Genomic DNA, 27,911 nt, shown 5'->3' with positions numbered 1-27,911 from the left:
GTATTACAATTTAAATTAAACAAACAAACAAACAAAAAAAACAAACTAAAAGCCCCATAGATTCTGCAGACTGAAAATAAACAGTGCCTTGGTCTATGGAGTAATGTGGAGATCTCTTAGTTGCCTGCTGCTTTGGTTTAAGGCAGGTTAGAATTGCACTGTTTCTGTAATGTGTAATAGCTGACATTGTAGCCTAAGTGATCTTTTTTTTTTTTTTTTTTTTTTTTTGGCCAGCAGTAATTATCAACAACCTTGTAAGCAAAAGGAAGGAATGAATAAGTAAAGATTCTCTAAGAAGTGATTTAGATGCATGCCAGTTGTTATTTACAAGCATTCTAGATAAAAGGCTTAACATTAGGTTGCAGAGGTTCACAGTACACAAGACTATAATGACATAAATAATTTGCATGTTGTTATATAGGTTCTAGAAAAATCCTCTTTTTCTGATCTGATTAAGGACTCTATCTTGAAAAGGATTATGTATGTTTTTAAGTTAATATGCTGTGAAATCATCAGGACTCCTGGGAGTGTGTAATTCAGGAATGTGCATATATCTTCAAAGGACTAAGACCTAAATAAAACACATGCAGACCAACAGGATAGTTTTGAATTTTTCTAAGATTTGATGTGGGGCCAAACTTTGTTGTTAAGAAGAAAATTATTTTAGGCTGGCCCAGCATGTACATAATCAGATCTAATGCGATAAAACCTAGATAGGTTACAACACTCAGCTAATACAAATTAATGCATTTTGATAATTGCACACAGGATTGATAAACAGAAAGTGATCAAAGACAGAGCATCACAAAATGGACTTTATTAATTTATCACTACAACTGTGTCTATATCTGTGAGTTATAATGACATGTTTAATACAACTATTTGTGGGGGCATCATACATTGTACGGAGTGTTCACTTTCTGAAGTTGTTTTTTGTTGAGAGGACAGCTGGTTTTGGCAAGTTAGAAAGTGTGTGAATTTATTCCACTTCACAAGAATAAATATGTTTGCTATTGCTATACAGCTAAGATTGAAGATTTTGTGTGCCTGGTGAATAGAATAAGTGCATAAGCTAGCACTGTAAATTATGAAGTCTTTTGGCCTTTTAGAGATACAGGTTTAAGTTTCTGGAAGACTATTTTGTCATTATTTTCTAAGGTGTACAAAGATCTGCTGGGCAGTCTAGAAGGTTAACTTTATGTAAGTTGAGATCCTAGCAAGTTCCTCCCCCCGCCAAATCCTGAATCATAGGAGCTTGGGAAGCAGCCAGAAATTTCACTAGGCAGGATAGAGATTTTTAAGCATTGCTGTGAGTGAGGTCTATCACTGACTTCCAGACGTGCATTTGCATAAATGAAACAAAAGATACGAGCTTTGTGCTATGAGTATTTTCCCCTACTTATGTTCTTTTTGTGGTTTTTTTGCTTTATCCTTTTTTTGTTTGTTTTAGCTCTTATTTTCTCTTTTGAAGGCATTTTTCCCTCTTCCATTTTGTAATGGAAAGATAAATTTTAAGACCTCAAACAGGAATGAGAAGCTTTTCAGTTATGCTACCTTTGCATAATAAAACCCTGGATTAAATGTCAGGGTTATAATTATTGCTGAAGCATGCCGGTAGGTGAGACTGGACAACTCAAGCCAAGATAAAAAGGTGGTAGAAATAACTATATTAGAGAGATGTTGTTCAAAGAAAACATATTAGGATAAGTTGTAGCAGGCAAAATGATTGATTAGGCTTTTGTGATGCGTTCAGTTTTAATTTATTGGTGGGTTAATCTTGGCTGAGGGCCAAAGGCCCACCCAGCCGCTTGCTCATTCCCCCTCCTCAGCAGGGCAGGAGGAGAAAATAGGCTGAGAAAGTGCATGGCTTGGGATAAAGACCAATTACTATAGTGGGCAAAACAGACTTGACCTGGGGAAAATTAATTTCACTTATTGCCAATTAAAATAGGTTCGGGTAGTGAGAAACAAAGGCAAACATGAAAGCAGCACCTTCCCTTCCCCTCGCTCGCTGCCTAGCTCCACTTCACTCCTTCACTGCAGTCCCCTCAACCCTTCCATGAGGAGCAGGGAGGTATAGCCAGTATGCAACAGTTTCTCTCTGCTGCTCCTTCCCCCTGACACTTTTCCCCTGCTCCGATGTGGGGTCTCCACATGGCTGCAGACCTTCAGGAAAAGTCTGCAATGGCGTGGGCTCTCCATGGCCCTGAATTCCTGTCAGGAAAATCTGCTTCAGCATGGGCTATCTGCAGGCAATAACGTGTTCCAGCGCCATGGAGCTCCTGCTTCTCTGACCTTGGTGTTTCTCACTGTTCTTATTCCTTCCTTCTCTCCCTGTCCAGCATTTTCTGCCCCTTCTTTAACACATTTTCCCAGAGGTGCCACCAGTGTTGCTGATGGGATCTGCCATATCCCATAGTGGGTCCTTGTGGACCCGGTGTGAACTGGCTGGATTGGGCTGTGCCTGGCGTGGGGCAGCCCCCACCTCCCCTCACAGAAGCTGATGCTGCAGCCCCCACTGCTGCCAGCACCTCCTCATTTATATGCTGGACAAAATGCTTCTGTTTGCTGTTGTGTTTTCTCATTGTCGCCCCCACTGCACTGCCATTACATAGATAAGGAGGAAAATAAGATATATGCCAAAAGGTGTTGCAAAGGGATTCACTGCATGTTTTCACTGCATGTTGCTCCTTTTCTGCTCATAAAGTGAAGGGATTTTCATGACTGACAGCTATTGCCTTTCAGTCCATCATGAGGTAATAGAATCATAGAATCATTTAGGTTGGAAAAGACCTTCAAGATCATTGAGCCCAACCATCATCCATGCCCACTAAACCATGTTATGGAGTACCCCATCTACGTGCTTTTTGAATACCTCCAGGGATGGTGACTCAACCACTTCCCTGGGGAGCCCATTCCAATGTGTGACAACCCTCTCGGTCAAGAAATTTTTCCTAATATCTAACCTAAATCTCCCTTGCTGCAACTTGAGGCCATTTCCTCCCATTCTATCTCCAGCCACCTGACAGTAGAGACCAGCACCCACCTCACCACAACCCCCCCTTTCAGGTAGTTGTAAAGAGCGATAAGGTCTCCCCTCAGACTCCTTTTCTCCAGACTAAGCAACCCCAGTTTCCTCAACCGGTCCTCATAAGACTTCTGCTCCAGGCCCCTCACCAACTTGGTTGCCCTTCTGTGGACACGCTCCAACACCTCAATTTCTTTTCTGTAGTGAAGGGCCCGAAACTGAACACAGTACTCGAGGTGTGGCCTCACCAGTGTTGAGTACAGGGGAATAATCACCTCCATGCTCCTGCTGGCCACACTATTTCTGATACAGGCCAGGATGCCATTGGCCTTCTTGGCCACCTGGGCACACTGCTGGCTCATATTCAGCCAGCTGTCAACCAGCATGGCCAGGTCTTTCTCTGCCAGGCAGCTTTCAAGCCACTCTTCCCCAAGCCTGTAGCGCTGCATGGGGTTGCTGTGACCAAAGCGCAGGACCCGGCACTTGGCCTTGTTGAACTTCATACGACTGGCCTCAGCCCATCAATCCAGCCTGTCCAGATCTCTCTGTAGAGCCTCAAGCAGATCGACCCTGCTTCCCAACTTGGTGTCATCTGCAAACTTGCTGAGGGTACACTCAATCCCCTCCTCCAAATCATTGATAAAGATACTAAACAGAACGGGGCCCAACACTGAGCCCTGGGGAACGCTACTTGTGACCGGCCACCAGCTGGATTTAACTCCATTCACCACTACCCTCTGGGCTCGTCCATCCAGCCAGTTTTTCACCCAGTGAAGAGTACACTTGTCCAAGTCATGAGACGCCAGCTTCTCAAGGAATATGCTGTGAGAGACAGTGTCAAAGGCCTTGCTGAAGTCAAGGTAGGTAACATCCACAATAATTGGCCTTTTTATTGATCTGAATTTTTTTTGTGTGGTCTTCTACCTCTTTACCTGTCATAATGTTAGAGATTGACCTTGATTATAATTATTAGATCCTCGGAGTGTGGTTGCAGAGTTGAGGAAGTAGTGCCGATCCTCCACACGTAGCAGCTGCACCTAGGACCTAACTGGATGATGGTGGGTATATTGCCTCAAAAGCTGTTGCAAACACAGGAGGTCAGAAAATGAGGTTAGGTCGTGCAATCTGCCCATCCATTGCTACAGAAACTGTTTCCAATGGTTTAGTTAACTTCTCTTGGGTCTTAGCGTGGCTGGCTAGTGACCAGCAAAATTGGGACTGGAATGGTATTTCAGCTTTTACAAATTCTTTAGATTTTTAGGGCACAGTCCAGCAATATAATTAAGTATATGTGTGTGAACAATATCACTGATTTCAGCAGGGCTGTTGATGTCCTCATGTTTAGGTGTGTATTTGTTGTTCTTGTCTGAGGCCATAATCAGTAGCCATCCTCTAGAATTCAGTGCTTGTTATGTCCTTGCCTTCAAAACCTGCTCTGCTCTTCCATTCCAACACACCTAGAGAACCTGATGGTAGAGGAAGAAATACCTGCAATTCCCCAACATTTTCTGTTATAAACCTGAGTTTTTCAGGCCTTTATAAATTCACCCAAATGTAACTGCTCAGACTGAATTTTTTCTGTGCTAGGTATTGTGAGTAAGGCTAAATTTTTCTGTAAGAAAATGTGAGGTAAAATGTTTCTGTGACCAAGAAAAATTTGTGTTTTCATTTTTAATCTTGGAGGAACTCTGCTGCTCTCAAATTTTGAAGCAAGAAATGCAGCAGAAGAGCTTTCTGGTTCGAAAGCAGCAACTGGCATTAACAACAATCCTCTTTGCCAGTATCCGGGAATGCAAATAAATTTGATCAAATTGTGAAGTTCTGAAATTACTTATTGCAAGTGGTGTCCAGTACAATGCTGTATTAGAATTTGGCAGCTAAATGCTGTCTATATTGAGAACATACTTTTCTGTACAACTCCTATATCTGAAACCACAGAAAAGTGGATTTTTGTCCTTATTTCTGCCACAGAGCAATTGGGCAAGGCTGACTAAGTCAGTGACTTTAAGATGGTCATTAATTTTGCATTCTTCATTCTCAGAGTACCTAATTTTGAGACTATTTAGGTTAGGTTTTTATTTCTGGACTCCTCCTATTCCTGCAATCTCCTGAGATGTATAGGAAGTTAGTAAAAAAGGCTGAATATGTGGTGATTTTGTGAGATATTTTAGCCACTAAAGTTGTTTTAAAATATAGGGGGGGTTGTATGCCCTACTGTCCTGCATCTGTGCAATTGGGTTTAACTGCTGTTATGCCTTAGAAGTTTGAGGTGGTGCTTTTGTTGTTTTGTAATTGCCCTTCACGTATAAGCACTGTCTGTTTTGTGCATCAAATGAACCGGGGATCATGTAGGAACATTGCTACCTTAGAACTTGAAAGAACCTCAAGATGTGAACCAGTCTGTTCTCCTAACCATGATGGAAGTAATCTACCTAGGTAATGTGATAGGTGAGCTGAGAACTTGAAGAACAGGCTAATAATGACAGATGGCTATTGGTTCCAGTGTTTCAAAAAGCTTATTGCTAAAAAGTTTTCCTTCACATCTAACTGAAATCTCCCATGCCTCCGTGCAATGTAGTTAGTGTTAGCATTAAATGAATACACAGTTAAGGTTACACAGACAGCTTTGGATTTAACACTTTTTAGCCTGAAGGTTGATTTTATATGTGTGAAATAATCAAATGTAGTACAGCTGAGACTGAAAGTATTTTGCATCTGAAGATACCATATTTTTATTTATGGTTCAGTCAAAATAAATTAAAATAATCGATGATTGTTTTGAAAGCAAATTACTGGGAGCACTGTATATCTACCATGGTAAGTGCTGAAGAGATGAGAATGTCTTATAATGCCAGAATGAGTTGTGTAAACATTCGTATTTATATGCTTAACAGCGGCAAATCTCTCAGAGGGTATTTTGTTTGGTTGGGTTTTGTGTGGGGTTTTTTTGTTTTGGTTTTTTTTTTTTTTGGCCAAGTCTCCTTTGATCCTGCTTCTATCCCAGAGGAGGAGGAGGAGGAGGAGAAAAAACTAATGTTCCTATCACACATGTTCCATTATTGATTTCTATTCCAATCTACCCAGTGCTGGAAATAATTAGACCCTGTGAACAGAAATGAAGCAAAAATCTATACAATGCTGGATTGCCAGAAATGAAGACAAGGGTGCCTAATTAATGTTGCATGTAGAATGCCTTTTGGATGAATGGGCTTCCCTTTCTCAGAAGCCGCTCAACAGTGGTTATGTCACAAATTTGCTGTTAATTAGATAGTGTTCACTGTGTGCCTGTAAAAATGACATGGAGAAAAAACCAACATTGGACAGTAGCAGCATTTTACAAGAGCTCTGCAATTAAAAGAAAAGCCCATGCAAAATAAACTTGCAGGCTTCATACTGACAGCAAGATATTTTCATCCGTATGAAATCCACTTTATGGATTGTCTCAAAGCTCTTTAGGAATGTCTAGTCACTGAAGAAGTTTGGACATTTCAGAAGTTGGCCTGGAAGTGTCTTGGGAGGTTTAACGACAGGAAAAATGTTCCTGGGAGCTGAGGCAGGACGAATGACAATGCAGCTCACATCCCTAGGCAGCTGTGGCCAAGCCAGTGGGCAAGGACTGTTCAGAAAGTGAGTCAGGACCTGGAGGATAAACTTTACTTTGAGTGAAAGGTGGCCTGAAGGTGATTTAAGTTAGACTGTGTAACATATCTTGGGAACTGAGAAGGCAGATATTTAGGAAGAATGTAGGAGACAGAACTGATGGAAAGACTTCATAACAGGCATGCACTCAACTAATAGCAGAAATATCTGGAGGGAAAAACTGGAGGGTATCTGAAGTGTCTGAAATAGATTAAGAGAATAATGTAAGCTATGTCCATATGACACTGTTTGTTTGTTTTCTCTGAATAACACAATGATAAGGTTGTTCCCAAAACAGAAAAATCCAGTCTTTTAACTTCATCATAGACATGCCTGAATCAGTGATTAAGCTTCCTGCAGGAGCACGTGCTGTCAGTGGTTTTGCAGCGGGCATCCTCTTCTCCCTCTCTGGTTTTCTTGAATCCACTACTGTGGGTTTCTTTTTCCCTTGCCATTCCCTTGCTACATCCAGCAGGGTTTAGGACTTGTTGCTAGCAAGTAAAAGATATTCCTGTCCTGGTCTCACTTCTGTGCCGTTCATGGCCAGGTGCATGCTGGAGGGGAATGTCCTCTGTTTTAGAGGCTGAGAGAAGAGTGTGTGTAGCAGCCCTGATGGATTCATCTTTATAGTTATTAGGCCACTCATTTTTCTGTGAAGCTGCTCTCCTTTTTAGCAGTCCCCAGAATAACAATGCTACGCGCCTATGCATGCTGCAGAAAATGGCAATGGGATTTTTGGTGTGTCAGAGGTCTCTGATAGTAGAGGGGTTCTGGGACAGTTGTTCTCATCCTGTAATTTGCAGGCCACTGGCGTGCCTTCTTTCAGCCTTTAATGCTCTCCTTTTATCTCTATTCCCTCCTTGCTCTTCTAGATATCTGTTGTGGCCAATCTAAGTGATACGACTGCTCTCTGTGTATCTCTAGAGAATTTAAATGGCATCATCCCCTCCTCTTTCCTCCCTATAAATGCAAAGAAAATTTGTCTTCTTTAGGCAAAGATAGAAAACTTTTTTTTTTTTCTCTCTAAGAAACTAGAGAATGAGTAAAACCCAGGCTCCTTGGTCGAGTAGATGAATTCAACTGATGAATCTGTAGGAATCTTCCTAGGCTGTGCCTTAAAAGGCAAGAATAGATGTGTTTTCTGATGAAAATCTAGTTGACGTAAATATGTTTTTAGCATGGATTTGGTAGAGGGAATTATTTTTCCCAAAATAGTAGAAGCTGTGGTTCTGGTTTAGGAATTTTATGAAATAATTTGAGTGCAGGAGAAAGGTACTATTAAAAAGATATTTTTATAATAGTGTGCCTTCTAAAAGCTCTCTTTTTTCCCTATTTGGCTGCTTAGCATCGTCTGTCTCTACTCTTATTCTGTTTTAATAAGTGTTTTTCTCTGCAAACTGTCGGCTCTGATGCACAACTGAAATAGGTGCACACACGGGTTATGATTCCTCTCCCCATTGTTGCATTTTGATTCTGAACTCCAAATTTAATCTATTTAAATAATCTACTCCTGGGACTTAAGTCAACTTCTAGATACTTTCTGATGTTCAACAAATAGTAAAGCATTACAATAATTCAAATCGAATAACCAAATCCATATGAAATACACTACTTGTTATCTTTCCCACAGATTTATTTTCTTGCCTGGATCCATTTTAAGCTGCGCTGCAACTGCCAAATAAAATATAAACCAGGTTTTCAGTATAGGGGTGTGATAAGTGTATGATTTCCATTACAGCCCCGTGTGCTACATAATAAAAAATGAAAACATGTAACACATTTTGAGTATAGAATTGAAATGGATTTTCTGACCTAGTGCCAGTGAATAGGTGCTAAAGTGATGGCAAAGACTGTAGCTCCTGGACTGTAATTACCATTTGAGTTATTTCTCAGTGGTAGGAGACTTTAGACCTGTGGTCACAGTGGTGGGAAAAAAAAAAAAAAGGCAGAGAGTCCTTTTGTCCTTTTTCCCTTTGGCCATCAGCAGCAGGCTGACAAACCAATGCTTTTGAAGTTTTTTTGGGTGTGAAAAAAAAGTGATTCACATTGGTATGGCTTGTTCATATGTTACCCTCTTGTGTGTTTGTAAGAATAAAATCTAACAAAGTATTTTAAAACATATTTGAGTGTTTTAATCAAGTGGAACTTCAAGAGACTGTGAAAACAATTCTGGTTTCACAAAAGTCAGTTATGTTCTGTTGTTTTCTTTAGCAGCAACAGAAACTCATCTACATAGCGTGCGTTTTAAATTCTTGAGCAAAGAAAGCATCACTGCTTGTTCAGTCCATCCAGCATCAGAGTCCTCTGTAGCTGTTGCCCTGAGTTAAATGAATTTCACGTAAAATGGAATTGGTACGGAATACAATCTGCCTTTCTTTTCTGTTGTAGCTTGGCTTTACATCCCCGAAAAGACATTGTAGTCACTGGCAGTAATGACCATCTTTGGAAAATGTGGGCTTTACCTGATGGGAACATCATCATGACAGGCGAAGGTCACACTGATTGGCTTTCAGGCTGCTGCTTCCATCCAAGGTTAGTGCAAACAGTCCCCTGAACTAGCACTAATCCCTTCTGGGAAGTACTTGTTTGCTCTTTCTTTGTTCACTGGCCTGCTTTGATGACTTTCTATTCTCAGTATAACCCTGCACTCTCTGCTGAATTTCCAAACATGTAGATAAATGTTCCTCTGGCTTTCAGTGTGTTGACTTAAGATTGATTGCTTTTAGTGTTTTGTACATCTTAAACTTTGTCCACGTGCCAGTGCACGTAACAAGGAGTAATAAGCTTTTTAGGTCTCGCTGTATTCATTTTCTCTGTGTTCATGCACTATAACAAGTATGGTTCCATTATTAATAATACAGAAAAGTTGATTTCTTGTATTAGGCATTATTTGTCAGATGACTAAGAGTATTCGAGTTTACCTAGAGAATAAGAATATGAGCTTTCCTCCTTTCTTTTTATACATACTTGAAGCTGAATGTGAACATTGAAAATAAGATATAAATATTTAGGTTACAAGGGTCATGAAATAGACCAAACATGAAGTAGATTTCTTGGTCATTCTGTTGAAAAAGAGAATGCATTTTATTCTCTCTCTCTCTCTCTCAAACAAAAAAAAATTCCATTTGTTAAGACTGAGCCTCTATATGTTTAAGTGATTTTTGCATCAGATTTGTGAGGCTGCAGTTGTAATAGAGTTCTTTACTGTTAATATAATAAAGGTCTGCCAGGCTAGTCACCTGAGGTTCACTTATAAAAAGAGCATTATTAAACCTCCAACCTAGTATTTTCATTGTATTTATTTTATGAAGCAATATTAGTCCTTTCCCTATTTAATTTCATGGTTCCTCCTGATTTCTGGCATTGTAATGAATTAGCAAACACACACACACAATCTCTAAACACAAGAAAATCCCCTCCCTCTTTTCAAAACCTCAAGAACATGGAGTCATGCTTTCTGGGATGAATTAAACATGCACTTACTCTTTTCTTGCATCTCTTTCTCCTATGAAATATAGGTTTTTTCTTAAGATGCTTGTGTTTCACAATGTTCTCTTTCTCTTGTGTATATCCTTAGAAATAATTTTGTATATTTAAAAGGGGAGAATAATATTTGACTTAAATAATTAAGTATAATAAAGGAGAAAAATGTAAGGCTCAGCTTCTTATTTTAAGATGGTAGGAAAATTTTTCTAGTACTGAATGACAGGTTGCACAGAGTTTGTGAGCGTGCTGGACACCCGAAGTCTAACTTGCAGATAAACAGAATGCTGCCTTACTTCTTACCTGTTATGAATATAAAACTCATCACAGGGAAAGAAAGGGAAATACAATTAGAAGAGCATGTTATCATTTATAAAGCTGCTAGGCATGCTAATCAGATTTCGATAATGCATTGTTACCATGACACCCGCTGACTCAGAGACTCAAAATTATTTTCTCATTAGTCTTTGACCAGAATACAGTCCTTTCAATAGGCTTTCCTATTTCTCATTCAATTATTGAAATTAAAATGAGTTGAGATACATCATCATTCTCTTGCAGTATAAATTGACTCCTGCTGAATGCTCTGGAGTGATTCAAAAGCAGGGCTGTTAAATATTGTCTTCCATTACTGGATAAAATATATATAATGTGACAGAATACATTTAATCATACTTTTTTTTTCTTTTCTTTTCTTTTTTTTTTTTTTAAAGTAGGGACTTCAGCTGTTCTGGAAGTAAAAACAATCAAATAAAAATGGAAAGTCTTCATAGAATATTTCTGGAATCAAATGTAGATGGCCTCTAGTTTTGTTCCCGTTTTAAAGATTTACAATTATGTTCGTCCAAAAGTTGAAAAGAAAAACATTTTTGTGGCACTAGGCTATTAAATTGTGATCCAAAAATTTGGGTAGAACTCCCACTCTTGTATAGTCTTTCCTTTTTGTCTTCTGTTAGATCATTTCTTTGTTTTTTCTGTCCATCTGTAGAATCAAGTTTAGAGCAATCTCCACCTCTGGTCTAAGAAATGTGCTATGTCTAGCCACAGGACATGCGTGCATGCACAGTCACACACACAGGTCCACTTCCAAATCATCTTTGGACAGCATCAGAATAATCCACACACTGACATTGAGTGTACTAATAATTTGAGAAGAAATAAATGTAGAGCTATGATGTGGATTTAACTGGTGTTTCTGCACATACAAATGACTTAAAATACCAGAAATTCATTTTTACATGTTCACAGTGTACTACTGCTTGAACAAGGGTCTTTCTCATGGTTGTCTTTGTTCTACCACTGTGTAAACAGGGGTAAAGTTGCAAGTCTCACTGGTAGCTGTGAAGATCTATAATCTTCAAGCTGAAGGTGCTGTTGGATTTATATATCCTCAGCTTCTCCAAGAGAATATGGGTTGGTAGTAGAAACTTAACCGTCTACAATAAAAGGGTAAAGGTATATTTTAGGCTCTGGACCTTACCCGTTGACTAATACATAATAGTGATGAGGATTGTCATTTGAATCTTTCCCAGTACTGATGTACAACAATATCCTTAAGTATCATGATGCCATTTAGTCTTAAGCGGAAAGGCCACTGAGTTTCTGAAGAGTTGTTGGATGGAGGAGTCTCATTTTCCCCCCTCACTGACAATGTGCTTCATTCCACAATTATTTTTTAGTAAAACCACATCTCTTTCACATGAGACCAAAGTAGAGTAAGGTGAGAGTATGTGGTTTGCTGAAGCTCTTCAATCTGGTGGTGTATCATTTTTTGTATTGCACCCAGGGCCCTTCTGTCTGTACAAAGGGTCTCAGTTCCCCTTGTGTCCTTCTGGCATGGCAGTGGCTCCCAGGACAACAGATGAAGGGGAGCGGACTAGCTCTGTGCATGTGGGGAGAGCAGAACATCTCTGTTGTGATGCTCTCTGCAGATCTAAGAGTCGAATTTTGCCTTAAGCTTTTTAAATAAAAGTAAAACTTCAAACAGGTCCTGTCATCTACAGAGTGCAGCAGCTGGAAGGAGGGAGGAGAACAGCGCTTCCTTTTTGAAGCTGAGGTGACAACTGGTCTAACTTCAAAAACAAACACTATTTTTACTCCGGTCTGGCTGAGTAGTACTTTGCAGATGATTAGTGGTTGCAAGTTCCTGTCACTATGGAAAAATTCAGGAATATTTTCCAACTTATCTTTTATATGCGTGAAGGAGTGAGGGAGTCAGAATGACTCCTGCCACAGTCATCCACACAGGCTTTGTGTTAAAAATCTGGATAGCTGGAGAAGAGCTGTGTAGTGTACCTGTGTATACGAGGTGGCCCCAGTGTTTGGAATAGCAGACAAAAATCTGCATCTTCTGCCAGTTTCCAGAAGAAGCTGAGGATGTTAATGCTGCACCTTTAAGAACTGTACTCTAATTACACTAAGATATTTCATGGCATGTACTGGATTTATTTATCTTTATTACTAACCTTCCTGGGTAGCTAAAGAATCAAGCTCTGCAGCATAGCAGAGGTGTTTGTTAATGTCCGATAAAATCCCAGTGAACAGTAAAATATTGTATTCTTGCTCTGCATGTGTGCTGGTATAATACATAATGTCCTTAATATATTCATAAATATTAATCAAGTCAACTCTTCTAAAATGTTTGTAGCCCTTTTCATGCAAACATTGTTTGAGTCTGTGGAGTACAATAAATTTCTGAATTGAAAAGAAGTACAAACAGTAGATTCCTAAAGCTATTTAAAACTTGCACTGAAAATTTTCAAATTGTCAGCTCCTTCGTAATGTCCTGTTCACCTGAGACAGAAGTGGAATTGCATGTATTCTTTCTGTTGCTATTTGAACTGTCACGGTTCCTGAGGAAAGAAGTCAGAACTGTTACCAATTTTTTTTATTATACCAAAAAATACCACAGTGGTTACGTTGAACTTTGTGGATTTTCTTTAAGTTCTATTGCTGTTGGAAAATTGGAGGTGGGTATTGTGTCCTTGATAATTGGGGGGGCGGGGGGGGGATAAGTACATTCTTACATCAGGCATCTTGAATATAAAGGTAGTTAATGTTTGATATGCTGGAAGAAGGTGCCAGTGAGTGGATTCAAGAGAAAGATGATGAGTTGGGCTAAAAGAACAACCCACGTTCTGAAAGAACAGAAGCAGCTCTAGACTGTATCTCTCAAAGCTGAAGGAGGTGATGTTACCCTGATGAAAATCTATGCGTGGATAGATGAGAAAGACAACCTTGTAGAGAAGGGTGCAGAAGGAATTAGTAAAATATATTGAGGATGGATGTGAGGATGCAAAGAGTGGTTGAATGGGTTGGGGAGGGAATAGCAACTCTGGGTGGGCTTGAATTCACACAAGAAGCTTTTAGGGGACTTCTGTAGCACATCAGAGCATGCTATGGAGGGGCAGTGATTTTGATGCTCCCTGAGTGACTGGGGGGTTATGGGTAGTCAGCAATGAAACATTTATGAATGCTTGGTCTGCCAAAAGCTCTAAACACCTGTGTCTAAAACCAAGGTCTCTTCCAGCTGTGTAAAGCTGAGCAGCACAAAATCACTGCTGAACTTATGTTGGCAGCCAAAAGCTGTGAAGGCTGCGCTTGACTGTAGCTATGCCCTGTCTCTAGTGGAAATGTAAGGCTTGAGATGGGAAACACAGGAGACAATTTGGAAAATCCAGTTGGATGCTTAGGCAATTTTCCAGGCTTAAAATCTGCAGTGCTGTGGGTGACTGAGCACTGTGGTGTCCTCTTGAGTCTAAGTCCAAAATGTTGCTGGCAATCCTGAATGAGAGAAAGGGGCCAGGATAGTGATATTTTCTCAAAGTTTTAAAGAGCAGGGACTGATAAATATGAAATTGTGGAAGTAATACTCTGTCAGAGTGGAAGTGTTTTCGTCATTGTACAAAAAATTTTAGGGTTTAAAAAAGTAAATTCCTGAGCACAATTGAAGTCAGAATAACTGAGAAACTGAAAAGAATTCTTGCTCAAGTAAGTCCCTGATTTTATTTTTTACATTATTTTAATTTTTTTTATTATGGACTTGTGAAGAAACTATCAAGAGATGAGTTTCGATGTGAAAAAAGAATAGACTGCAAAGCCCAGCAGAACAGTAATGGAGGAATGGAGAGAGGAGAAACCTCTGATGAGTGATGGGAGAGAGGGGCAAAATTCAGGAGGGAAGACATTCAGAGAAAGGAGAGGCAGGCCGGATTTCAAGCCAGCCATGATCAGTTGTTCAGAGGCAACGGGCAGAATCTGACACTGCTCATTGCTTGCTGCATCTCAGAGGACATGTGCTTGGAGGAGGAGGGAAGTGTTGAGGAGCAGAAATCACACTTGACAGCTTGGCAGGTACATGTACAATTTCAGAATTTCATAGTGGACACACTTTTGTAGTTTGAGAGCCCATAGTGCTTTGATTATCCAGGTGAATTACAAGCAGGGAGCATGCTGCTTTTTTTGTCTCCCACTTCTACTGCTCTTGGCCCTCTACAGACTGAACCGGTGAGGAGGGTCCCATTACTGGCAGATGCCAATGTGTCGATCCACATCAATCTTGCCAATTATAATATTCTCCTGTATCAGTGTGTGGTGAGAAACATCTACAGGGTATGAAGAGAGTCAGACAGACAATCTGACACTGAAGATAAATGGCTGCTTACATGTTACAAATAATATTTTTTAAATAACTGAAACTCTACATGTCCCATGAAGCCTCAGCAAATGAAAAACATTTAATGGTGTATTGAGTGACTAGATTCTTTAGTCACAATAACAGGATAATTTAAAAAATTCTACTGACATCAGATATATTCCTCTTCATACTTTAATAATCCCTAATGCCAGTCTTAGATTTATTTTCATTTCTATGAGAAGAAACAGGAATTTTCTATTATGACATTTTGTTTACTGTACTGACTTTAAAGTATTGATGCTGTAGTTATTTGGTGAAAGTAGGGAGACTTCCAGATCAAACAGTTACTGCTTAAATTGTGATTCCAGGATCTACAAAATGTTGCTACAAGCTAATGTTTGTTTTAGTTAAATACCGCAGTATTTGTCTGTATGTAAGCTGTAATTTAACATTAAGTTGTGTGATTTGACTATGGTACTGGAGGCTCTTTCTAATTAGAAACCTTCACATAGACGTTTGGGGCTCTTCAAAAAATCTGCCAACAGGAAGGAAGGAAGAAAGGTTCAGAGTCAGTGATTTTAGCGTTGGGTTTTGTTACCACCCATCCCTAGAGCCGCTGCCCAGGCTGGGTCAACAGTCACACTGAGGTAACGCCATACATGTTAACCTCCTCAGGACCCAAGGAAGTTTTTTGAGATGTCAAGGAAGGAACAGGCTGAGAATTCTGCTCCATCAGAAACCCTTTCAAATTCTAATATGGAAAGGTTTCAGCTGTGATATGCTCAGGTACCCTCCTGTTTGTTTTGCTCCAGATTGTTTTTCCAGTGATGTTAAAGAGTTGCGTGTGTTTTCATGGAATTACTGCCCAAGCCCAAACTTGTCTACACAGGTCCTGGGCCTCCCAGATAATTTAGTGTATAGGCACTATATTGCTCTGCAGTGTGCTTCCAGTTTGTCAACTACTTCCAGGCAAGTCAGGAGTACTGCGCACATGCTGCCCAGGTAGCCTACAGATGTGCAGCAAGTGCAATACATCCCAGAGACGCATTCTGCCAATTCAGGGAACTGCTGGATTAATTATGGACAATAGAGGTTTCTGTATACAGAAATCTTGGAAAAAAGCTGAGATGGTTTCATGATCAATCACTCTTTAAATTATGCAGTACCGTTAATTGCATCTTTCAGTCTGACAGTAAGGAGCTGAAACAAGGCAAAACTGGCCTTTGTAGGTAACAATACTCGTGGCCTGTAAGATACAGACGGGGAAGGGAGAGACCTCACTGCCCCAGGAGGTTTCACAAGGGTCATTGTTAAGAGAAGCTCTGTGTTTAGATGAAGAGTAAGACTGGTCAGGCAAGCTGCTGTGTACATCTGAGAGCCAGGGAGGAGGAGGAAGAAAAATGTCAGCGTTCACCCTTTCCATCTGGCCACTGAGCCAACCAGACTTATGGTCCTCTCAGTGAAAGGATCTTGGAGGTTATTGTTAATAAGTGGTCCATAAACAGTGAGCTTCAGAAGACTTTCCTGCTAGTTTTTGAGTCATAAATGCTGAGTTCCACGTTATACATTAAACAAGGCTGAGACTTAAAAGCCACTCACTCTGCTTTAAGCATTAACATAAGAAAGTTGCAAGACTCACGTTAATCACCAAGGTCTCTGTTGGCTATCAGTGGAATAGAATTATTCTGATTTGTGCCTTGAAATAGAGACTTTAAAACCTAATTCAGGGTTCACTGCAGAAGCAGGTGGTTTTTATTTATCCTTTTATTACTATTGACAGTTATTAAAGAAACGCAAGATAGTCTGCTACTTTTTACTTCTGACTTTTGAATGGCATTTGTATTGGAAAGGCATAATGATTTAATTTCTTAGAGAATCTTGGATTATCATATAGTTAAATGAAGCCTTTAGTTACCAGATTACATACTAAATTTGACAATAGTTAGAAACTTCTTTTGAGTGGCACGATGAATTTTCAGTCATCTAACGGGCTTTATGTAACACGTCATATTTAGCAGACTAGACATTTGTTAAGATGTTTTATCAAACTGAGCTAGTACAGGAAGTTGAAAGAAAAAAAAGTTGCATTAATTTATTCTGTAAAGAAAAAACTATTTCAGAAGTCTTTCAGTCAGTTCCCCAGCATACAGTATTGACGGTGTACTTAGTGTTTTCAAGTACAGCAAATTTTTAATTTCAAAAGTAGCTTTGTTTATTTAAAAATCTTTGGCAAGCTTCATGCTTTTTATACAAGGAAACTTTCTTCACGTAACATCATTCTCTCAGGCCTACAAAGCCTACTGTTTTTACTTCACAAACATGTTTGAGTGGGTGGGCATTAGATTTCCTTTGGGATTCTCAACCTCATTATTTTTATCAATAAAAAGCCTCTGCTGGACAAAGGAATAAATCACATATAAATGAAATATGAGAGATTACATGAGAAGCTCAGCTTTTGCTTAGTCTAATCCAATATCTTTGGCCAAACGTCTCAAAGTCAAAGGCTTTATAAGTATTCTACAGGATCAGTCTGGAAAAGAGAAATCAATAACCAGGTAATGGATTTGATTAAAATTTTTCCCCTTCCACCCACTCCCACAAGCCAAAATGTTTCTACTCATACTAATATCTTCTGGCACGTGTAACTGTTGGTTATTCTCTGTGAGGTTTTGGGATGTATATATACACAATATGTTTTATACTGTTTCAGAGGGCTGTGTTAATTATTGGTGAGTACCTCTTTTAAGAAAAAGCAATGTGTTTGTATCTCATTTTATTTTTCTTTAGCGAGATCAGTTCTGCAATGTACTTTTGGAAAATACAGGATGATAATAATGGTAAATTTGCTCCTCGTTTAGAAACTGGTTTGTTGTGCAGAAGTTGCCTTTTTTCTGCTACTCCTGCCATGCTGAGGAGCATTTTCTTACACAGGTGAGGGTACCCAGCAGATGTCCAAACTTCTGGAGATTTTCTTTGTTGCCAAATTACCAGGTGTCTTCTTTACCCTAGTCCTTCTGATCTTCTGTCTTTGAGATGGTTGTACTGGCAGACCACAGGCCGTCTGGAACATTTGACTTTAGAAACATTAATAATTAGACCATTAGTGTTCTGCAAGGATGTTACCTCTGCTCTAAAGAAGTAGTTTTCCACATCAATAGGAAGACAAAAAAAAAAGTTACTATCACATGCATGTTGAAGTTGGGTTATAGCTGCTTGAATTGTAGAAATTTGTTTGGACTTTGCATCACTTCTAAATGTGTCCTTCAGTTACCAGAACTGTCCTTGAAAGCTATTCTAAACTAGAAATACTTTGCAGGACAAAATGCAACTTCTGTCTTTTCTATTGGGAACCTTAAGAGTCTATCATTCTATTGATTTTGAAAAGCAAACAGTCTGTAGTTCCATAGTGTGGTTACTGAATAGGCTTCACTTTTCATCCAGAATGACCATGCTTTAATGAAAAACTACTTTTGGCTTCTATTTCTTGGTTGGTGGAAATATTGCCCACTCAAAGTTCGAGTGATTCACTAATAATATCTCCATTACAATAATTCAGCAAACAGCAGGAGAGAGAAATTCCGATGACAGTTGGAGAGAGGAAAAGGAGGAAACTGGCTGACAGAAGAAGCAGTCCTCCTGTTGAGCAATTCAAATGTATATCTGAAATACTTAGAGGAAGAAAATGCATTGTAATAAAATGCTGCCCTTTGATGAAACCACTCTGTGGTTAATTTCACAGGTGGCTTTACACACTGAATTTCAAAACCAGTGATTGAAAACTGATCGAACTTTTTTGTGTGAAACTAATAAATAGTAGGAAACCTTTCCAATATTTAAGATGAACCTTGACATATTATTTTGAAGACCAAAGATTTAAGATCACAACCATTCTGTTGGTTGTCTTCTTAGGTATTTTCTGCTGGTTAGCACACATGGCTCAGATTTTTAAAAAGCTCTTGCACAGTGGGAGCTGGTTAAAAGGTGTTTGGAGTCTGGTTGTCGTGTTTTAAGTGCTTCGCTGTAGCCTTTAAGGCATTATAATAACTAAAGCGAAGTAAGGTCTCTTGCATTTTAGAAACTTATGATAGAATGCTTACACGGATTGTTTTTTCTCTTTTTTGTTTCTTGTGTATTGCTGAGGAGTTGCAGTTGTAAACATTGTGAAAAGTGTAGTTGGTTTCTTCGTTTCTGTGTGTGTTTTCTGTCTCCTGTATGTTAGGGGTTTTTTGTATGGACACATAGTGAGAAACTTCATTTCTCTTTGTCTTGGTGGAGGGAGAAAGGAATGTGTCTTCTGAAATGTAAATCCTGTTTCACAGGACGTTTATATGAGCATACTCCTGCTTCTCAGCAGGCTACCAAATTACATGTTTTTCCAGAGTTCCCCAGAGTTAAGACTATCTGAGCAGCAGTTTGCTTTCAGCTAAAGCAAAGACTATGCTAGGAAAGACAGCTAAAGTGTATGTAAGAGGGCAAGGAAGAGTTGGAGGCAACCTGCTTCAAAGGGACATTACTCAGACTTACAAAACACCTAGAGAAATACCCAGAGAAACATCAGTGACATTAACTCCTGACCAGCTCTCTGCGCTTGCTGGAGGATGCTCAATCCCCACCACCTCCTTAGCCAGATGTAACACCAGAAGCAGCACATCCCTCCAGTTTGCTCCCAGCAGTTGCTGCTCCGGCAGTCACTCAGCTGCTGGTGCCGAGTGAAGCCCCATTAGCTGCTTTACTCCTAAGGAGGGGACAAGGGGCAGGAGGGAAGGATTTGGCCCACAGTCACTGGCCAGAAATGTCAGCAGCTTGAAAAATGGAAACTGTGATAACAAGAAACCCTTATTTTTGTAACTTTCTACTGAAACAAGTTCTTAATTATTACAGCTATAAGTTTGGGGAAGGATTGCATTTCCCTTTACAAAGAAATACCCCTTGATTTTACTTATTTTTAATTATGCAATATATTTTATTGGATGATATTTCTATACTATCTATGTAGCAAATATATAATTACCAAGATTATTTTTTTCTTAGATGTTAAGAGTCTGGCCAGTCTTATACACACGCACACAAACATTGTCTCAAATAAAACTGAATCCTTGGCCACAATTTTTCAAAGAATTTTCCCTGAGAAAGTGAGAAGGGGTGCCAAAGGATTGGTATGTCAACACTCTAGTTTCGTTTTTGAAACAGTTTTAATATGATAATAGGGGTTTCCATTTTGATCAAATCAAACATTTTAATTCAAACTCAGAATTTGTTATGGAGTTCTTTCAGGGCTTCTTAGTTTCTTTTGTCTAATCTTTACCTTGTTCACTTGCTATCTTTTTTATTTTCTTTTTTTTTTTTTATATGAACTAATGACATTTTACTGATTAATTTGTTGCCCCCCCGCCCCCCAGATATGAAACATCTCTTTAAAGCCTCTTTCAAAAAGACCTTGCTCTTCATACCCACAGTATGAAGTATTTGACCTTGGATACATCTGAACTCCTAATGGGAATAAAAAGATATCTAGTCTTTTGTGATGGGTTAACCCTGGCTGAACACCAGGTGCCCACCAAAGCCGTTCTATCACTCCCCCATCCTCAGCTGGATAGGGGAGAGAAAATATAACAAAAGGCTCGCGGGTCGAGATAAGGACAGGAGAGATCATTCACTATTACCGTCACGGGCAAAACAGACTCAATTTATTACAAATCAACCAGAGCAAGGTAATGAGAAGTAAAATGAAATCTCAGAACACCTTCCCACCACCCCTCCGTTCTTCCCGGGCACAACTACCCTCCCGGATTTCACCACCAAGCCCCCCCAGCGGCACAGGGGGACAGGGATGGGGTTTATGGTCATCACACGTTATTTTCTGCCGCTTCACCTCCTCAGGACGAGGGCTGATCACACTCTTCCCCTGCTCCAGCGTGGGGTCCCACCCACGGGAGACAGTCCTCCACGAACTCCTCCAACGTGGGCCATTCCCACGGGCTGCAGTTCTTCACGAACTGCTCCAGCATGGGTCCATTCCACGGTGTGCAGTCCTTCAGGAGCACACTGCTCCAGCGCGGGTCCCCCACGGGGTCACAAGTCCTGCCAGAAAACCTGCTCCGTGGGCTCCTCTCTCCACAGATCCGCAGGTCCTGCCAGGAGCCTGCTCCAGCGCGGGGTTCCCACGGGGTCACAGCCTCCTTCGGGAACCCACCTGCTCCGGCGTGGGGTCCTCCACGGGCTACAGGTGGATATCTGCTCCACCGTGGACCTCCCTGGACTGCAGGGGGACAGCCTGCCTCACCAGGGTCTTCACCACGGGCTGCAGGGGAATCTTTGCTCCGGCGCCTGGAGCATCTCCTCCCCCTCCTTCTTCACTGACCTTGGTGTCCGCAGGCTTGTTTCTCTTACATGTTCTCACTCCTCACTCCGGCGGCAGTTTCTCCCCGTCCCAACTTTTTTTCCTTCTTAAAACTGTTATCACAGAGGCGTTACCACTATCACTGATTGGCTCGGCCTTGGCCAGCGGCGGGTCCGTCTTAGAGCCAGCTAGTATGGGCAAGCTCTCTCTCAAACACAGGGGAAGCTTCCAGCAGCTTCTTACAGAAGCCACCCCTGTAACCCCCCCCCCGCTACCAAAACCTTGCCAGACAAAACCAATACATTCCACCCCTCGCCTCTGTGCATCACATTTTTAAGAACTATCATTAAAATCCACATTCATCACACAAAGTCTTCACTCACATCACAAAAATAATTCCCCACACCAAAATCAAAATAATATCATCACAAAACTGACAAAAGTGGACAATTTACACACACAATCCACCCCTCATCCCTTCACCACAATTACAACAATAAAGATTCCCCACTTATCAAGCAGCTCTTAACTCTCTAGCTGCGTTCAGTCCATGTTTTGCCCGTTACCTCTCTCAGTCACTATCCTTATCTCAAATTCCTCACATTGCCCGCATTCTCCACCAAAAAGACTGTGATGGGTTAACCCTGGCTGAACACCAGGTGCCCACCAAAGCCGTTCTATCACTCCCTCTCCTCAGCTGGAACAGGGGAGAGAAAAGTATAACGAAAGGCTCGTGGGTCAAGATAAGGGCAGTTTAATAAAATGATAGCAAAGGTCGCGCGCGAAAGCAAAGAAAAAAACAAATGATGTTACTCTCTACTTCCCATCAGCAGGCGATGTCTGGCCACTTCCTGGGAAGCAGGGCTCCAGTACGCGTAGTGCTTGCTCCGGAAGACAAAAATGCCCCCCACCTCCGTCTCCCTTCACTTAGCTTTTATATCTGAGCTGACGTCATATGGTATGGAATATCTGTTTGGTTAGTTTAGGTCAGCTGTCCTGGTTATGTCCCGTCCCAAGATCTTGCCCTGCCCCAGCCTGCCATTGAGGGGAGGGCAAAAATGTTGGAGAGCCAGCCTTGATGCTGTGCCAGCACTGCTCAGCAGTAGCCAAAACACTGGTGTGTTATCAACACCTTTCTAGCTACAGAGCTGCAGAGCACAGTGCTATGAGGGCTGCTATAGGGAGTACTAACTCCATCTCAGCCAGACCCAATACATCTTTGTATGGTATTATTTAAATTATTGTTTAGCTATCTTATCTTTATAACATGTTACTTATATTTTATGCTTGTCTATAAGGTAAATAGTTTTCAAATATACTGAATGCTTTGCTTACATAGAAATAATCTCATTATTCTTAAATTATTGTCTTGTGTTCTACATTGACTCATTATCTGAATTTTAGATCTGAAGACAGCCATATTTAATACTGGGAGCATTAAATCAATCTAATCATATTGGTTGAAAAGGCATGATTATCGGTTTCATAAAACAGGTGTGAAGCTTAATCATTCTCTTTATGACAAAAGTTTATTCAGTTATTCAAATTCAGTGATATCTTGATGTGATTGTTTTGACTCAGAAATTAAGAGGAAACTTTCTGATCAGCAGAGTGGGTAATGAGATCTGGTGTTTACTTGAAAGAAGGAAAATAATTTCTATATGATAACCGCTTTGATAGAGAATGGGAGGAGGAATATGCAGTTGAAATCTCTTTATAAAGTACCAGTAAAATGGTATACTTGTAAACCTATTAGTTCAGCTTCAGTGAAGCCATGAATATGTTCTGTGAAAGTTTTGCAGAAATTTGTTTGCTCTTCAAGGAGTTCTTGGATTTCTTTTATTACACATCACCCTGATTTTCAGTTTCTGCTGGTCCTGGTACAGCTGCTGTCTGGGAGTCACCAGAAGCAATTTGGTTTTGTGGTTCTTCAGGTCATTTATTTAGGTTGTGAGAAAAAGGTATTGTTCACTGTGGTGCCTTCAGTTTTAGAGTCATTTAGGTTTTCTTCTAGCTTCAGCAGTATCCCTATTTGAGGACGGGGAGTTGGAATTACAGAGAGCTAGCTGCCTCCTTGCTTGGGTTGGTCTCAGTTTTGCTGCTCTGATCCTGTGTTTCTGCTCAACATGTCACTCTCATTCTATTCAGAGTTGTTATACATGTCAAAACGTCTCTTTTAATAGAATCTCTTGTGTTATGTTTCTTTGAATGCAATTATAATCTTGATGCCTTTAACATTCTTGGTTCATTATTGTTTTCTTCTGTGCAATAAAGGCAATTGTTTTTTTTCCCTAAAGTCTGCTGCAAGGGTTCTAGTGGAGTAGCTAAGGAGATATCCATGTTTGTTATATCATTGAAATGTGCGTTTCCTTAAGTGTAGCTGTTAAAATAACAAACATTAGTGTTAGAGTTGACTAGAGAATGGCAATTCAATTGAGGCAATGTATAAGATATTTGACTTGGAAATAAACTCCAGATATTTAGAATGTTTGCAAAATTGAATTGCACTGAAATATCTCTTTCAAGGTAGGAGGCTTAGGTTTTATACAAATATCACTTTGATATTTTTTAAAAAGATTTTGGAGGTCAGGGGGCTTTTTTATCAGTATGACTGCCTTTTTTGGTTACATTTCTGGCTTGAAGTATGTAGGCAGAGGTTCAAATCCCCGTGTTGCCTGATGCTGCAGGTTTTTGCTATGCCTGTGCCAGTGCTATGGCTAGCTGCTGCAGATGGGGAGGATTCTGAGCCTTTCCTCCTCGGTCTGTATCCAGCCACTTGCTTCCAGTTGCTGGACTTGGACAGTTTTGGTACAGTGACCCCTCTTGGAGAACTCAACTGCCAGGAAACTTCATTTCCATTTTTTCTGCAGGATTAATTTTCTGCTAATGTAATGCTAACAAGGGGAATGTGTGGCTCTGGAACACAATGTGAAACCTCATCCTAGTCACAATGATCTATCTGGGATGATAAATAGTGTTCTGAGTTAGATGGAGGAAAAACTTGATTACCGGTTTGTCATATTTGAAGTCAGGACCTTCCCTTTCACACAATAGCGTCAGTGTCCTTCATTTATTTCATCTTGCCAGAAATGATCTAACCAGTACAGTTCAGTAGATGTGGGAATGATGAGTACTTACTGGTTGGTGATGCATTACCTTTAATTAGATACTTTAGCTCAATTATACAAGATTAATCCTTGCAAGGATTTAAATATGGTTGGATTAGTCCTGGATACTCTTTAATTTCATTGTATATTTGTAGCATTGCCTAATGTGTTTCTTTTGTATTTAATATGCTTTTTTAGTAAACCATGTGGAATTTATGCCCTAACTTTTGGCAGTATGTTTTGGGATCAATCCATGGAGATTTTGGATCTGCTGGCATGAATCTTGTTTCAAGGACTAGACCTTATGTTACTACTTTCAGTTGTGAATTACTTCAAAAATCATTGTTAGCATGTGATAAAGTTTAACGGTTGAAGTAAGGAAAATTTGTCTTGCCTGTGAACTCCAGATACTGTAATTTATTTGTTGTATTTATTTTTTTCCCCTCAAGCTGTATGGTTGCAGTAATTTGGATAACTTCTGGCACATAACAGTTGCAGTAGCCCAAGTAGCAGGGGGAGTTGACTAACTGTGAATGAGCACTGAGACTTGTTTGACCATTGAAGGATGTGGAACCATGTTCTGCACTTGTTTTAATTGTATTCTTTGCATTTGAGTAGTGTATATATAAAATGAATGGGGAACAGAAAGAAAGAAGGCCACAATATATATGTCCACACTTTAGACCAGCTTTGAGAGTTGTTGGGTTTGAGGCTTTTGGGTTTTTTGGGTTTCCACCTTTCTTGAGCAATCAGCTGTTAGACTGCATGGCTTCATGAATGAAAGTTCAATTTTCATCCAAAGCCTTTCTATGAAAGGGTGGAAGATTGTATTAGTTTTGGTATGCTGCTTTCTCTGCTACCAACCCAGGAATCTGTTAATGTTCAACATTTCCATTCCTCCTCCCCTCTCAGACTTCAAATTGTTATCAGTCACTGTCTCCATTAACTAATTCCCTGCCTTTTGTTATGTTTGTATCCCCAGGGCATGGCTCAGTAAGATCGTCAGTTTCCCAAAATACAAACACTTGGCTAGTGCACTGTCTTGTGTGTTTTCTTGGGCTTCACTGTTGAGTTCATTACACAGTCTGAGTTAAATATTCTTCCAGGTGCCTGGGAAATGTCCAAATCCCAGCGCAGGACTTTCCACAAGCTGTGAAATCTCTATACACTCACTGAACTGTCTATGCATGCAGCTTAAAACTGATGCTTTGTACAAACATGCAAATGGGATTAATGGCTGTGGTTCATTACTGGCTATTGATTGAGATTAGTCATCACTGGACAACCGTTTGGGGATGATAATGGATTTGAAATGACTGATCCACAACTTTGCATTTCAGAGGAACTGTGACACAGGATTATCATTGTTAATGTAGGTCATAAATTTGTTCTGTACATGGAATTCATGAATCTGAACTCCTTCCAAACCCCATTTTTCCCTACCTCAACAGACTTTCATTAAAATTTGAGGGTTTGGAGTTATTCCAATGGAGGAGAAACGACCCATGCTGGATGGGATGGGTGTTGAGATTAAGTATCACACATTAATAGCACACTGTTTAATATATGTTATGGATATTGATTGGTACTATGCACGATTTTATATGGGCTGAATACACTAATTTATTTTTTTAATGTAATAGAGTATAGGTAGATTTTAACTTTACATTGGCATTGTTTGAGGGAAAGTATTGGAGTGGTACTGAATAGCTACCGTTTCTGGAAAATATGGTAGTTTGGCAATGTTTACTCATTATATTTGATTTCATGTAAAATAATTATTTCTCATGAAGTTAATGGAGGAAAATTTACTTGGCAGTATCCTAAAGTAAGGTGGCACAACTGGAGCCAGAAACACTGTTTCCTTTCAGCATAAGCAGCCATCATAATTGTTGGAAATATCACTGGCTAGGCTCCTATGAGCTCCCTGCTTCAAACAGGATGCCCAAATTCTCCTACCCCTTGGTAAATAGGTGTAGAATTTTGGTGTGGGATGCTGGACATGAGCTGGCAGAAAGCTTTTAGAAGGTACATCTTTTTTCTTATTAACAAGAATTTTTTTTTTTCTTTGGTTGAAAAGGTAATTATTCATTGGTCTTTAAATCTTTCGTAGACCCCTGTATTGTCTAGCACCTGCTGTCCTGCTGACATGTATTTTGCTATGTCTAATCTCCAAGTATTGTAACTAGTTTAAGTTTTGTCTTTTCATTTTTATTCCTTATCTGGTGTGCTTCCAAAGCCTCCTAAAAGGCAATTTTACATGTACTAAAAACTTCCTTCTACCAGGTGCCTAAATTATTTTAAAATCTCATTTAACCACTTTTAATTACATGACATTGAAAGACAGCTAACACATTTTTTGTAGGTTAAGAAGACTAGCTTGCGGTGAATGGTAACACACTCAATATTTTTGTGGAGATACCAAGCTAATCTTAGTAAGCTAATGGTTTTGAATGTAGTAGGCCTGGCTGGTCTGTATAGATTGTAACCTAACTAGAGCAGTCTGCTACCTTGTGGACATAAAAAAATCATCAAGATGATACTGAATGCAGAACTATAGAGTGTGTTTAGAGCAGGCCAAAACCTTGAAATAAAGGACTAATTGTGCACTGGGACAGAGGCAAGCTGGTAAGAGAGGTGGGAAAGGCACCAGGCGAAACAGGATTTCTCTGTGTGTATATGGTTAGATATGCCAGCTTCTGTCATCAGTACTCAGTTCAGAAAGGGAAAATGCTTCAAAATATGGAGGACTTGTTAGGTTGAAACTTGTTGTCTGAAACTTCATATATACAATACTGGGACACTCTTTGCTAGTAGGAGCATGTTATATTTAAATTATCATAGATGTGAAGCTGTCACTTTTGAAGTGTAATATAGCCTCAAGGAAGTTTTAATGAAGAAAGTGAACTTCATTGAAACAAAAGATTACTGCTTTTATGATGCCCAGTGTCTGTCTTATCTAGAAGCAGCGACAAGTGGTGCTATGCCAAAAGACTGCTCTATTTTTTTCCCTTTGATATCACGCCCAGATGTCAGCCAGGTAGAATGGCAGGGGGAAAGAGTTATCCTGTCTTGGGTCAATATATAAACATGAAATATGATAAAAAGATCTAGCAATTAGGTAATGTAGAATGAAAAATTACCTTGAGTTTTGCACTTGGCATACTATGCATTGAGAGTTTTCTGAAGATTTCCAGCCAATAGCCTTGTGTCACAGGTTTTTGCAGGATGGTTGCATTTTTCTTCAGACAAAAAGCCAGGTACCTATGTACCGTCCACCATCTGCTGGTTACTGCCATGCTTCCTGGCTTTGAAATGTATTCATTGGTTTATAGAATGTCAGTTTATGATTAATTTTGCATTTTTGAAATTTAATATTTTTTTTTTTTTTGTCCTCAGCTTTGATGATAAACGAGGAAAAGAAAAGGTATTTTCTTATTTCTACTGCTGAGTATTCTGGCACTCACCTTCTGTATAAATGACATTTTATGTCTATTAATAAAGCAGGAGTACAATTGGGCTTCAGATTATTCTGGAGGATGAAACATATTACAATTACTACATAAGACATGTCTTAGACACATAGTCCGTGAAAGCAACACCCAAAATGAACCACAGATATCAAAAAAACCCTGGGGTTTTTAATAAGAAATGTCACTGTAAATAATTAATGTAACT

The 27,911-nt window shown here is 39.8% G+C and overlaps 1 protein-coding gene across 2 annotated transcripts in view; it reads left to right on the top strand.

The window, feature by feature from the left end:
• The window catches only part of SPAG16 (sperm associated antigen 16), a 435,661-nt gene that overhangs the window by 214,085 nt on the left and 193,665 nt on the right, over window positions 1-27,911 (top strand). For both annotated transcript variants that reach the window (XR_007506050.1, XM_049800597.1), the window contains exon 11: window positions 9,056-9,199. Coding sequence is in view for 1 of the 2 variants with exons in the window: in XM_049800597.1 (XP_049656554.1) it covers window positions 9,056-9,199 (144 nt within the window). In the remaining variant the exon portion in view is untranslated. The remainder of the gene's footprint in view (window positions 1-9,055; window positions 9,200-27,911) is intronic.

Source organism: Accipiter gentilis, chromosome 1 (assembly GCF_929443795.1).
Source record: "Accipiter gentilis chromosome 1, bAccGen1.1, whole genome shotgun sequence".
In the NCBI taxonomy this organism is placed as follows: domain Eukaryota; kingdom Metazoa; phylum Chordata; class Aves; order Accipitriformes; family Accipitridae; genus Astur; species Astur gentilis.
This window is presented reverse-complemented; position numbering and strand designations above follow the sequence as displayed.